Source organism: Protopterus annectens, chromosome 12.part0 (assembly GCF_019279795.1).
Source record: "Protopterus annectens isolate FY-2018-M chromosome 12.part0, PAN1.0, whole genome shotgun sequence".
NCBI lineage: Eukaryota > Metazoa > Chordata > Ceratodontiformes > Protopteridae > Protopterus > Protopterus annectens.
The window spans coordinates 1,285,241,149-1,285,257,186 of NC_056746.1; the positions used below are offsets into that span (position 1 = coordinate 1,285,241,149).

At 40.8% G+C, this 16,038-nt stretch overlaps 1 protein-coding gene across 4 annotated transcripts in view; it reads left to right on the forward strand.

The window, feature by feature from the left end:
* Positions 1–16,038, forward strand: part of MYLK2 (myosin light chain kinase 2) — a 688,091-nt gene that overhangs the window by 634,306 nt on the left and 37,747 nt on the right. For all 4 annotated transcript variants that reach the window (XM_044090332.1, XM_044090333.1, XM_044090334.1 and 1 more), the window contains one exon: positions 12,910–13,038. In XM_044090332.1, coding sequence (XP_043946267.1) covers positions 12,910–13,038 — 129 coding nt within the window. The remainder of the gene's footprint in view (positions 1–12,909; positions 13,039–16,038) is intronic.

The following is a 16,038-nucleotide window of genomic DNA, read 5'->3' on the forward strand; positions in this document are numbered from 1 at the left end:
ACAAATGTTAGTTGTCCATATTTTCCCAAAATTCACAAGGCAGCTGAGAATGTATACTAGCCTTAAAACACACACACACACACACACGAAAAAATATACAAAAATCTAATTTGTAAAACTCCCTCGAAGAAATAAACATTAAATAAAATCGCTCTGCAATAAAATGAGAGAAAAAAATAGAAAAAAATAATGTTACCAGAAAAGTAAAAATCATATCTACTCATGTAGTAATTTATTTTAGCAGTTCCCTGAAAAATACTTGAAATTTACTTTCAGCTGATGCAGCAGAGGTCCTGCCAGTCAAATTCAATCTGTTTGACTGTGTTACCAATTAATATGTGCAAAAGGAGTGGCAAATAAGACACTGGATAATTAACTGCAAATAGAGAATGGCAGTTAAAATGTAACTACACAAAGAAAAAAAAACAGTGCTCAGTGGAATTCTACAAGGTTTGTTGCAGTAGTCATAGGATCATAGGATAATATAGGATTACTAGGCTATCGACCCTAGCGGGTCTTTTTAAGCCATGCCATGCTTCCTAAAAAATATTAGTCAGATTTTGGTCCTATAGGTTTATGTGGGGGTATATATAACTCAGGCATGAGTGGTCCAGCATTGACAAGGTGCCTCTGTAACAGCAACATACGTGCCAGATCAGGGGTAAACTTATGATTTCAAATCCACTGATCCAAGCTGCAGTTGAATAGGTGCAGGGAAGAACTCTACTTTACATGGATGGGAAGCCTGTTCCACAAAAGGGGCAGTCTTTGAGATACATACCTGTCCCTCAGCAAGTCTTATTTATGTCGTAGATAAGGTTTAGGTCTCTGGATCAGGCGTTTCTGATGCTGTCTTGTTTTGGGATATGCAACATGTCCATTAAGTTGGATCAGAGGTTGCTTTATGGATTAAACACAGATTGCCTCTCAGAAACCTGTAGGACACTGAGAATAAGAATAAGGCTTTGAGGAGGTCTGCAAAGGACATGTTGTCTACACCATGTATTATTATTTATTTATTTATTTTTTTTGAGGAACCTCTGTGGATGCTCCAGTTGATACATATGTCTGGCCAAGTACCCACTGAAGGGGACATTGTATTGTATGACTGGTATAACAAGGGCCAAGTATAATGGAACACTGACATCTTTGGACCTAAATGTTAAACCTTTGCTTATAAGTTGTACAACATAAAAAGACTTCTTTAATGCATGATGGTCAAAGGCCAAGTCACTGTTTCCTGAAATCCCTGACAACTGGATCTACTCTTAGTGGTGTATTATCATTGCAGTAATTTGCTTTGTGTGTGTGTGTCTGTGCCGGTGTGTGGGTTTGGGTGAATACTGTTTTGGTGTAGAGAGGAGCAAAATATTTTTCTGGTATAAAGGGAAGACTGAAATATTTCTCTGTAGCTTGGGAGAGACTCACTGTCCCACAGATTTAGAAATTATGACTTAATTTAATTGTTTTATGTTTGCTTTGGTTTGTCCCAAGTCAGTACTTTGGAAAATACGCTGCTTTTTTATTGGGGTAAAGAGTGTGTTTATATCACATATGTACTTGAGTAAGTAGTTCTATTTATCTACAATAAGGGCCGTCCATCTCTGTTTAGAGATGCTGAGTTTTGTGTTATTACAGTACAATGCATTCAACCACCAAATGTGTTTGAAATGAACTTTCTCAGAGTTACTCTGGTATCTATTCCGAAGAAGAAAACAACTTCATGAAGACTGTTTAATGTGCAGAAGTATATTTATGTAAAATTATAACCATGCTCAAAGCTGACCTTATTGTAGTCCTGCTCATTCCAGTTAGACCCACCTATTTAGTTGCTTCCTGCAACCCACCCCTTGCCTTAAAGTCACCAGCCATATCTGATTGGCAGATTGAGTTTTGTATTTGGGGGAGGGTGTTGTATAGAAATCTCTCCTGATCTAAGAGGGTGCTGAGCTTTTCCGAACATCATTATTGGGAATTTAATATATACCTTTTTGTGTTAAACCAGTCTAGTTTTGAGCTCAGCTAACAATGATATACTCATGTAGGGGCAGTTTTTAAAAAATGACCAATGTCAGACTATTATTTTATCTAAGTGTAGCAGCATAGCTGGCTATACTGTAGTGGCACTTTTGAGAATAGTACTTCTTATATCATATATTTGCACATTTTTTATCCATGTAGACAGACAGAAAGCTAAAGATCTGGTCATACAGAAACGTAATGTAACCTTCATAGATCTTCCCGCATGATACCTTTAAAATCAAGTTTGGATCAGCTTGGTTTAGTCTCTGCTTATTACAAAACAGTATATATTTGGTTTTAAATGGTCCATTCACAGTGTTTTCAGCAAAGCAGTTGCAGATTTCATCAAATTTAGTAGTAAAATTGGTATGTTTTTTGGTGGAACTCATGGAAATTCTTATTATGTCATATGTGTAGATTTTGGGACACATGATGCATTTCTATAGTCAGTTCTTTTGTAAATATGAAAGAAAGAAGCGATGGAAGTCATGCAAACTAAGGTTATCCGCGTCCTCATTTTTGCCATGTTAGTCCTGATTTTGCAATTAGTGTTCATTAAAATATCTTGATAATTCCATTGAAAATATTTTCTAACTTGAAGACCTCTGAAGACAATGATATGATTACCAAAACATCTTAATACAGTTGTTGTTTCTTTCGGCTTTTCCCGGTTAGGGGTCTCCACAGTGGAACTCTGGTCCGCTAATGATTGGCAGTTGATTTTTACATGCTGAGTTACCAGCCCTGACGCACATCCTTCAACGAAGGTACACCCATTCACGCATGTCTCCATGCAGAAGACGCTCTAGCTGAGAATCGAACCGGACAGCATCTTACTGTGAGGCGACAACGCTACCGCAACACCACCACCGCGGGTCAATACAGTATAAAGCAAAATAAACATTTAGAATTCTATAACAGTGACTTTATTTTGATGATAAATGCAGAACAAGTAATCTTTACTGAGAGTAGGAACTATCCTGTAAACTTATACATTCATGCTTTAAATCTGAAAAGATAGCAATCCTGCCACGCAATGATGTGACATCAAGGGACTCCTTGATGAATGCAAAATCTAAGAAAATATTTTTCCATGAGGCAGATGGAGAAACAGAGAAAAAGAGACAGAAAGTACATTATCATGTATTTTATATTTGCTTGCACTTGGCAAGAATGGTTTGTATCATCAAACGGTCTTTGATATATTATTAGTGAGATGAATGTTGGTGATATTATGGAATGGAGCTGCTGACATAGTCCAGCTAGTAGATGAAGACCGGTTACACGTCTGCTGTAATTCTGCTGTGTACAAGGCAGTGTATTACAAAGAAGAAAAAAACTAATTCAGAAGAACGGTGGACTTGGCAGCTATTAATTTACACTTCCTTTTGTTTCCATCTCACGTGCTGAATTGTCCCGGTAAAGAAGCTATCCTGGACAGCAGTTTATGTGGTTTGGTTAAAGCTGTGGCTACCTGTAATCAAGCCATCCAGTTAGCTCTTGATCATCTAGTTCAGTGACCACTGACCTTTCTTATTTCTGTCCTGGCCAATTTGTTTCTTAACCCTTTTCTTTATGGGAGGCACTATGGATCAAGAGATGAGTGCAGGGCTTTCATCCTCTGTCAGTCTGTGCAGAAAATTAAAGCTATGAGCTGTTGACAAACTGCTTACTGTAGTCCAGGGTTTGAATCTTTCCATTGCTAATGTATGATTCTGAGTAAGTCATGTAACCACTCAGTGCTTTAGAGTATTTGGGAGTTTTAGCTCAACAGTGCTTCTGGGTTGCCCCTGAAAACAGACACTGTGTCCAGTGGACTCACCCAGACAACAAATGAGTAAAATAAAAATAAAAATAAAATAAACAAAAATTCCACTGAGAAGAGGGGTTTGCCTAAACCATACTAACTCTCCCTGAAGCAGCCTAATGGCTGCATCTCTGGAATAGGACTAACATTGCTGGCCTGAAGTTCTATTTGTACTTAAAGATACACACACACACACACACACACACACACACACACACACACACACACACACACGCACACACATAAATGTACTTACACATATACACACACACACACACACACACACACACACACACACACACACACACACACACACGTATGGATGAACACACACACGGATACATGCACACACACATATATGCGTGTACTCACACACACACACACACACACACACACACACACACACACACACACACACACACACACACACACATGCATGTACTCACACACATACATGTACACACACATACACATATGCATGTACTTACATGCGCACACATATACTCACACACACACACACACACACACACACACACACACACACACACACACACACACACACACACACACACACACACACACACACACACACACATACATGTATATACTCACACATGGTGTACATGTACACACATATGCATGTACTCACACTCACATGTGCATGCATGCACACACATACACACATGTATGCATGTACTCATGCACATACACACACGTGCACACATACACACATGTATACATGTACTCACACACATACACACACCTGTGCATACATACACACAGACATGTATGGATGTACTCACACACACTTGTATGCATGTACTCACACACATACAGATACACACATGTACAAGAGTATACACACACACACACACACACAGATATGCATGTACTCACACACAAACACACATGCATGTGTACACACACATATACACACATATGCATGTACTCACACATACACACACATGCATATGAACACATACACATGTATGCATATACTCACACACATATACATGTACTCACACACATATACACACATACACATGCATGTATGCATGTACTCACACACATACACACATGCACATGTACACACACATACACACATGTGCATGTACTCATCACACATACACACACATATATATGCATGTATTCATACACATACAAATATGTGCACTCGTATATACACACCCACATACACACATACGTATGCATGTACTCACACGCATACACATATGCATGCCTACACACAGACACGCACATATGCATGTACTTACACACATGTATACACATGCACACATGTATTCATGCAGTCACACATACACACATGGGCAAGCATACATACACACACACACACACACACACACACACACACACACACACACATATGCTTGCACTCACATACATACACACGTGCATGTGTACATATACACATAGATGCATACATATGCATATACTATCACACATACACACTCATATGCATATGCCACACACATACACACATGCTCATGTATGCACACATGTATGTGTGCATGTAGTCTCATATACCCACACACACACACACACACACACACACACACACACACACACACACACACACGCACACACATAAATGTACTTACACATATACACACACACACACACACACACACACACACACACACACACACACATGTATGGATGAACACACACACGGATACATGCACACACACATATATGCGTGTACTCACACACACACACACACACACACACACACACACACACATGCATGTACTCACATACATGTACACACACATACACATATGCATGTACTTACATGCACACACATATACTCACACACACACACACACACACACACACACACACACACACACACACACATACATGTATATACTCACACATGGTGTACATGTACACACATATGCATGTACTCACACTCACATGTGCATGCATGTACACACATACACACATGTATGCATGTACTCATGCACATACACACACGTGCACACATACACACATGTATACATGTACTCACACACATACACACACCTGTGCATACATACACACAGACATGTATGGATGTACTCACACACACTTGTATGCATGTACTCACACACATACAGATACACACATGTACAAGAGTATATACACACACACACACACACAGATATGCATGTACTCACACACAAACACACATGCATGTGTACACACACATATACACACATATGCATGTACTCACACATACACACACATGCATATGAACACATACACATGTATGCATATACTCACACACATATACATGTACTCACACACATATACACACATACACATGCATGTATGCATGTACTCACACACATACACACATGCACATGTACACACACATACACACATGTGCATGTACTCACCACACATACACACACATATATATGCATGTATTCATACACATACAAATATGTGCACTCGTATATACACACTCACATACACACATACGTATGCATGTACTCACACGCATACACATATGCATGCCTACACACAGACACGCACATATGCATGTACTTACACACATGTATACACATGCACACATGTATTCATGCAGTCACACATACACACATGGGCAAGCATACATACACACACACACACACACACACACACACACACACATATGCTTGCACTCACATACATACACACGTGCATGTGTACATATACACATAGATGCATACATATGCATATACTATCACACATACACACTCATATGCATATGCCACACACATACACACATGCTCATGTATGCACACATGTATGTGTGCATGTAGTCTCATATACCCACACACACACACACACACACACACACACACACACACGTGCATGCATGCACATGTGCATGCATACACACGTGAACAGACATGTGCATGCATACACAAATGAACACACATGTATGCATAGGATCATAAGATTATAGGATGCTACCAGGCTAATGACCCTAGGGCCGTTATAAGCCTAGCCAAGTTTTACCCTTATCTGATCGATCAGCACCTATCACCCCTGTCCAAGAGGGACATAGGTGGAACCCCGGTGTAAATTTATGGTTACCCATCTAATTGTCCAGATTGCTTTTGAAGAGGGCCAATGAGGTGCTCTGCTTGACATGAAGCAGGAGTCTGTTTCAAAGGTGTGACAACTGCTGGGAGACAAATCTGTCCCTCCAGCAGGTTCAGTTAATGTCACATACCAGGTTAAGGCCATTAGAGCGAGTAACCCGTATACCATTTGACTTACGGATATACATTTCCAACAAAGCAGGGTCAAAGGTTGCCTTATATGCAAGGCAGAGATTACCTCTGAGTACTCTGTATGAAGCAGAATAAAGTGACAGTGATTTCAGACAATCCTCATAGGATAGATGCTGAAGACCATGAATTGTCCTTGTGAGGAACCTTTATGGTCTTTCCAATTGCTGCAGGTGCTTGGAAAGGTACATACCAAAAAGGGCATTGTACTCAATTATAGGCCTGATGAGGGAAGAGTACAGGGAGGTTATAACTTTTTTTTTCTGGTTACAATGCCCTTACCTTTGAGATGAGCAATATAGAATGCTCTTCTTACCACTGTGGGGACATGGTGGTCAAAGGTAAGGTTGCTGCCAACCTGTATGCCCAGGTCTGTCACACTGAGTGAGTACTTAGTGTGTTGTTATTAATGTGGTAATTAGCAGGAACATCACTCTTACCGAAAGGGATGATAATACATTTTTTTGCATTGAGTTTAAGGCCATGACTTTGCACCAGTCATTTGTTTGTGTAAGATACTCTGGTAGGATGTTGACATTGTTTGGGGAGTCATCAGCAAACTTTGTCAGCCACAGGCCTTTAGTTTAAGCTTGCACTTTGGAGAAATACATTCCAAATAGCAGAGGTCTCAAGATTGATCCCTGTGGAATGCCACTGGTTACCGGTCTGCTGTTGGAGGTGGATTCCCCTATTTTGACTATATGGGTTCTATCAGTGAGGCAGTTAATGACCCATCTAATGATATATGGGTTGATACCTAGCTGGGTGATTTTGCCAATTATGCCTGAGTGGGGGATAGTGTCAAAAGCCTTGGCTATGTCTAGGTAGGCTGTATCCACAGATTTCCCCTCAAGAGCCTTGGTGACTGTCTCAAAGAAGTCCAGCAGGTTTAACAGGCATAATCTCTCTTTGACAAATTGAGTAGGGTAGTGTTTGGAGGTTACCAATATCTTTGTTGATAAGGTACATGATGATTCTCTCCATGGCTTTGCAGATAAGGCTAGTCAGGCTAATAGGTCTATAGTTCCCAGGGTCAGTGGGAGCACCACCTTTGTACAAGGGGATAATGGTGGCCTTTTTCCATTCAGCTTGTTTGAAGCCAGTGCTTAAACTATGATTGAAAAGAGTACACAATGGCATTGCTAATTCTTGTTTGAGCCCATGTCGGATGCAGCCTGGGATGTTATCAGGTCCCATGGATGCTGTGTTTGTGACCTTAGAGAGGGCGTTCACAACCTGCTCTTTTGAGATACAGGGTAGGAGACAGGTAGTAGGGATTTCTTGGGATAAGTGTGGTGGGAAAAGGGGAGTGAAGTTTTCACAGAACCTGTCAGCTAACAGGTTAGTAATGTTCACAGGCTTGGTATATGTGGTATCATTAACCACCAATTTGGCACAAATCTGAGCCTTTCCTTTTAGGTTATGGATGTAACTAAAGAATGCCTTATGGTTGTCCTTAGTTGAGGAAGCTAACGTGGAATCGTAGTTAGCTTTGGAGGACTTCACAAGGAGTTTTATTTGTTTGTTTAAGCTGAGGAATTAGTGTTTCCAGTTTGGGGCTTGCTCTCTCTTACTCTTAGACAGCAATTTCTTCTTCTTATTGTAAAGCCGGTTAACGGCAGACCAAACAGGTTTGCTCTTCTTTGAGGAGCTTGTTTTAGCCATATCAGGTATGGCCAAGTCAATGCAGTTCAGGTGTTTGTATAAAGCATTTGTGTAGAACTTGACATAGTTGCCAGTTCCATCTGAGGGAGGAGATGCAGTGAAGCTATTTTTACCACCTCGTAAGAGGTTATAATCGGAGAAGTTTTTTAGTTTAGTTTGTGCTACGGGGTGTGGGGGTTCAGGTGTGATAGTAACTTCAAATGAGAATGATTTATGGCCAGATCTCACCAGGGAAGACCTCACAATGGGGGTGCTACAGTGGTCCCCCATATTGGTAAGCACCAGATCCAGGATGTTGGCACCCTTTGTGGGGGTGTCAACTAGTGGTTCCAGGGCATTGGAATTAATGAATTCAAGGAACCTTTGAGCAAGTGAGTTTCTGCATGAGTAATTTCCCCTGTCAATGGATGGATAGTTAAAGTCGCCCAAAACCATGGTGTTCAGATATATTTTGATAGACTCAGGTAGATCCAAATAGGAAGAATGGGTGCCCTGATTCATGGAAGGGGTCCTGTAGCTGGCAATGACTTGAATAGGTATCCTACCAACAGTTAATTGCATCTGAATATCCCCAGTGAATCATACTGTTTAATTAATCTGGAGGTGTAGTTATATTAATTAATATTGCTATACTGCCTCCTTTAGTTTTCATGCCTTCAGTTTGTGGTCTGAACGTATGGAAGGAGTTGTAGCCCAATATGTTTGAGGTACTCTCCACAGCCTTGAACCAGGTCTCCATGACTGCACAAAGGTCTATTTTTTCCAAGGTGAGGACTGTTTCCAGTGAATGAAGTTTTGTGTTAAGACTCCTAGCGCTTAGCAGAAAAACCTTGAGACTGTTCTTAGATGGAGTTCTTACATTGGGAATTTTGTCCTTGAGACACTGCCTAAAAAAGGCACTATGGGGGTGGCAAGAGTCTTGGCCAGTAGCAGAAATCCTAGGGGTGACAGATGACTACCATCTCTAGCAAAGCATCGAGGTCTGTCGATCATGTCATCCCAGAATGACAGATATTGTATCCCCTTGAATGACACCAGACACTAAACCAATTATTGAAGTCAATCATTTTCTGTTTTTATTGAGGCATCATCCTAAGTGAGGGTAAAATGCTGCTTAAGGCTAGGGACATACCACCCTGAGACACATAGTCCGAGAGCACAATCATGTCTCTCTCTTCGTATAGTCCAGAGAGTTACATCTCAAGTCGTTCACACCAACATGGACTATGACAGAGTCATAACAGTACCTTTGTTGAAAGACTTGAATGCATGTGTGATATGGCAGATCCTGGCACCTGACCGGCCACTAACCTTGACCTTCTCCTTATCCAGCCTGGTGAGAGGGACATCTGTGTGTCACACAATGGAATCATTTATGACTAATATGTTTGTTTTGTGTTTTGCCTTAAGGGCTTGACAGGTGAAATGATGATATGTCATCTGTTATATGCATTGTGTTCTACAGAGGAAGGATTATGTGTAGAGTACTTGTGTTTGTGTTTCAGAGGTCTCTGGTGTTTAGGTATGTTTCTGGTGAGGATCTCTGCATATATAGGCATTGTGAAGTGGGTTTGGGTGGAGTAGGAGGTGACGTGTGCATACTGACAACCTGCTCATTGTCATATGTACTGACTGGTGTGTGAAAGAGCATGGATTCAAGGTTCTTAATATAGTTGCATCTCTCACATGTTGAATTTGTGTGGTCTAGGAGCTGAGGGTTATCTGTGAACATGATGCAGTTACTACAATGTCTCAGAACACACGCGTGCATACATACACACACATACAAACACATATGCATGTACTTACACATATACACACACACACATGCACGCATATGCACACACACACACACACACACACACACACACACACACACACACACACGTATACAGTATTCATGTGTGTGAGTACATGCATACGTGTATGTGTGCATATACACACACACACATGCACGCATATGCACACACACACGTATGCATGTACTCACACACATGCACACATGTGCACATGTACAAGCACATACACACATGTGCATGTACTCACAAATATACACACACATGCACGTGTGTACACACAAGTGGGCATGTACTCACAAACATACACAAACACACAGGTGCACACATACATACACATGCACACACATGTATGCATGTACTCACACGCATGCACATGTGCACATGTAAACCACACACACACATGTATGCATATACTTACACACATACACACACATGCATGCGTACATGCGTACACACATACACACATGAGTATGCATGCGCACACACATACACAGACACATTTGTGCACTTGCTCATGCCCACATGCACCATTATTCCAATACAACACGTGCAGCCTGCCAAATCAGCATGACTTGGTGGTATTTTTATGCTAATGTGTTATGATATTTAGTCTCCACCAGGTGTCAGCAGTGCAACACTTCAGGGTACCTCTCTCTCTCCCGTGGGATGGATGGCCCAGCTTTGGCTACTCACTCCCATCCTCCTTGGCCAACTCCATCACTGTCTGGCCTCAAGAACCAAATTTAGGCCATCAGACTATTATCAGGGCTTCATACCTTTGGAATATGAAGATAGTAATCTGTGCATGTTTTAATCTGTGAATGATGGCTTGACTAGGAACTTCTGAGTTAAGGAGACAGTCACATGCTGGAATCTGTGTGAGGGAGGATGCACTTTCTTGCTAGCTAGTTTTTTCTTAATAACTATTGTTTAGTTTACCATTCTAAGATCTTTGGAAAGAATGCAATTTTTTGTCTTATGGCATTGCTGCCTCAACAAATTGTCCAGCCCATTTGGAATATTACAAGACTATGCTACCCAGACTGTCTGGCTGTTCAGTGGACTTTTACTGGTTCAGAGTGAGAGGCTACTTGGTTCTTTGAAGTTAAGATTAACTCAATTAGGATTGCTCTTTCTCTGGAGTACCTAACAATGATAGATTCTCCAGACTTTTATTAATCGGCATTATGAGAAGACCATGGAGGTGAGTTCAGCTGTGCAGCTAAGTAGCAGCAGGCTGAATTCTGAACCTTCCATGTTAATTGCATCTTATCTATAATCTCAAGTTCCAGTCATTTTCTAGACTAAATTTTCTTTCCTGAGGAAGGGGATTCATCTGTAATTATCTCTGTTCTCAAAAACTAATGCGAGTTCTGCAAGACCTGAACAATAACGCAATGGTGCTCATCAGTAACAAAAGCCTTTGTTGGCCTGAATCTGTCCATAAAGACTTAAAAAGGAAAAAAGGAAAAACTCACAGATGTTCAGAAGCCATATAGCTGAAAGACTTGATGTCCTTAAGGGTTCATTTGCATGTATCCCATGGGCCTCTATTACAGGGTGTTTAAGGTATCACACCGTGAAAACTCTAGTTTGGCTCAGTTTTTCTTGTGGTTTTTACTAATTGGCTTGTCTGTGCGACCTTTTTACCCTTTATTAGCCTTTTCAAATCGTAGGCCACTACTGAGACCCACATTGCTGAATGTAACAGATTTCTAAAATAGGTTGTGTCCAATAATCTACTGGAGAGCCACAGGAGAGGCTTCACATGATTGCGGAAGATTCTCATCGACATTACAAAGCTGAGCAACTTCTGCCCCAGTCTACTTCTGTCCCTGTCTTCTACCATTCCATTCCTTCTTTGTTTCTTGGGTGTTCTAATCGCTGTGTTGATTTATTAAAGTTACTGCAGTTGCAGGATACCTGAGCAGGCCAACAGGTGTGAAAAGTGTGCTCTGGGTTGAATAAAGCAGCAATCTGCAGGACAACTGGCCAATGTAGGTTTGCAGGGGAACTGAAGATGAGATAAGTTATTGTTCTCATGTACATGGTATTACTATGTTTTTTTTTTCTGTTAAAATCGTGTCTGTTACTTGAGATCAGTTTTTCATTTTTGTTTCCAGAAACTGCTTCCTGCATGGGATTTACAATTCAAGAAAGCAATATATCAAAGATTAATATTGGAGTAAACGCAAGCTGTTGAAGTTAGGGTGTTGTATTCATTTGTGAGCAGAGATACTTTTCTTAGTAGGGTACATTCCTTTAAGACAGACTTAAATCTGTAATTAATGGAGACATTGTGTGTATTCTTTCTTTTTTTTTTCTTTTCTAGGTATAAGCCAAGAGAGAAACTGAAAGTATCATTTGGAACTCCAGAATTCCTTGCACCAGAAATCGTGAATTTCGATTTTGTTTCCTTCCCTTCAGATATGTGGAGTTTGGGAGTAATAACCTATATGCTGTAAGCATCTTTCAGGGGTTGGGATAATAATGAATATTTTTGTTTGAATGTAGCATGCTATGGTCAACAAAGCCCAGAAAATGTCGAAAGTTTGATCAGAAGTTGAATTGTGCTGTTTTTAGGATACCATGGAGATTTCTCGTGTTTTGGGATATGTATGCTGAAGTATTGTGTACTTACGTGTTAATTTGTTGATTTGATTTTAACGATGTTGCAATACCTTCATTCCCTGCTCGCATACAAATAACTAATACGATTTTTTTTTTACCTCAACCCGAGCTACCACCAACAAATAGGATCTCATTTTAATGTGAAATCAAGTTTTTGTCAATCATTCCTTACCTACTGGATACAAATAACCACTGGAAGAACTCCCTGGTCAGCCTCAGTAAGAAGCTGAGAGCCCTCATAAAATCCTCCAAAGCTAGTTATGAAAACATAATCGCCACTGATTCTAAAGGCAACCACAAAGCATTCTATAGATATGTCAAGAATCTCAATGGCAACACTCAGATCTGCTCTGAGTTGCAGCACAATGGCACTAATTATACAGAGCTAACTGATATTGCCAACATCCTGGCAGATAGGTTCAGTGCTAACTTTACACCCTCCCCACCCCCTAAAGGGCCCATCTCTATACCGGAAGAATGCAAAGTTCCTGTAATCATGGCTGCACAGGTAAAAACCACACTTTCCAAAGCCAAGAACACAGCATCCATGGGACCTGACAACATCCCAGGCTGCATTCTACATGAACTACAGAATGAAATGGCACCCCAACTAAGCACCATGTTCAGTCATAGCTTCACCTCAGGCTTTGTGCCCACTGAATGGCACACAGTGATGGTTATCCCACTCCACAAAGGGGGAGCCACCACGGACCCTGGGAACTACCGCCCCATTAGCTTAACGAGCCTGGTCTGCAAGGCCATGGAACATATCATCATGGGACTTCTAAACAAAGAAATTGGTAATTTCCAAACTCTGGAACCCACCCAGTTTGGGTTTGTAAAAGGCAGATCATGTCTCCAAAACCTGATTGACTTCTTTGAAGCAGTCACCAAAGCCGTAGATGAGGGTAAGGTGGTTCACACAGCCTATCTAGATCTCGCCAAGGCTTTTGACACCATCCACCACTCTGAAATTATAGATAAACTCACTAAACTAGGTATAAATCCCTATGTCACAAGATGGGTTGCCAACTGGCTCACTGACGGAACCCACAGTGTGAAAGTAGTAGACTCCAAATCCGACTTCAGACCAGTGACAAGTGGAGTACCACAGGGTTCAGTCCTGGGTCCTCTCCTGTTTGTTATCAACTTTTCTGAAGTACAGGCTAACACAGAAGGTCTTTGGCTAATGAAGTTTGCAGATGATTGCAAACTAGGAGCCATAATTAAACTCCTAATGATGTGGACGTCCTACAAAAGGGCCACACTGAGACAGATGGATGGTGTCAAAGCCATGGCCTCAAGCTCAATGCCAAAAAGTGCATTGTCATCCCCTTTAGTAAAAACTCTGTACCCATGAGCTACCACATAGCTGGTAGTCTACTTAACACTGAAAGTGTGATGAGACCTTGGGACACTGGTGGACAATAGTCTCTCCTTTGATAATCACATCACCACATTAGTCAGGAAATCCTTCTATATGGCACACCTCATCACAAAAGGTTTCTCATCCAAGAAGAAAGAGGTCATTCTTCCCCTCGACTCGTCACTCATTAGACCCATTATAGAGTACAAAGCCCCTTTTGGTATGTACCTCACAAGACATCTACAACAACTGGAAAGGCCGCAGAAATATCTCACAAAGAAGATTACCGGCCTCAAACAGATGTCCTACACAGACTGTCTCAAAAAACTCCAGCTTTACTCCGTTGCATATAGCCTACTCAGAGGTGATCTCTGCCTAACATACAAAGCTATGTCAAACCCAGAGCTGTTGGACATGCTCCACTTAAAGAAATCCTAATCCCTCCGAGCTACACGCTCTAAAGACCTAAACCTTGTCACAACAATAAACAGAACATGCTGGAGGGATAGATTCCTGTCCCAGAGATTTCCCATACTCTGGAGCAAACTACCTATCTATATCAAACAAAGCTCCTCATTAGCACTCTTCAAGAAAAATCTTGATTGGATGGGGAATAGAAAATTCACCCTGGGGATCACCTCTTTGGCTCTGCTCAACTGGGGCACAGGAAAATAATTTTCTTGGGTGGCGAAAGCCAGGATACCTTTTTGGCTAGGCTTCTATAGGCCCTGGGGCCGATCGCCTAGTACCTACCTATGAACCTATGATGTTAGCTGCTGAAGTACTTTACTTTTCAAATGATTTATTGACTGGACTGTTTTTAGGATACCATGGAGATTTCTCGTGTTTTGGGATATGTATGCTGAAGTATTGTGTACTTACGTGTTAACTTGTTGATTTGATTTTAACGATGTTGCAATACCTTCATCCCTGCTCGTATACAAATAACTGATACGATTTTTTTTACCTTAACCTGAGCTACCACCAACAAACAGGATCTTTTTTCTTTTATATTTATGACATATTTCTGAAATATTTTAAGTGTGATTACATTATTGAAAAAAATGAATACTGTGGTCCATGTTGCTTCTGTCTGCTTTATGCATAGCTCTCACTCCATGTTGCTCTAGAGTATGGGACAAAGACATAACGAAAGCGAGGGAAGGGGCAGAAACAAAAAACAAACAAAAAAAAAAAACAGGAAAAAATTCTAAATGTTACCTTAATTCACTTAGAAAGTCAACACAGCAACAGGTTTGCCATCATCATTGATCTTCTAAAGAATAAGAAGTAGAAAGCTGATCTCTGGGATTACAAAATGACTGCAATCCTTGGTGATTTATTAGAAAACAAATATTCTACCAAGGGAGGGCAGGGCAAAAACATGAGACAAAATTATGGAGAGTTGCTGAACTATGTGGGCCACTTCTTATCTGCAGACAACGGACTGTTTGACTATAAAAC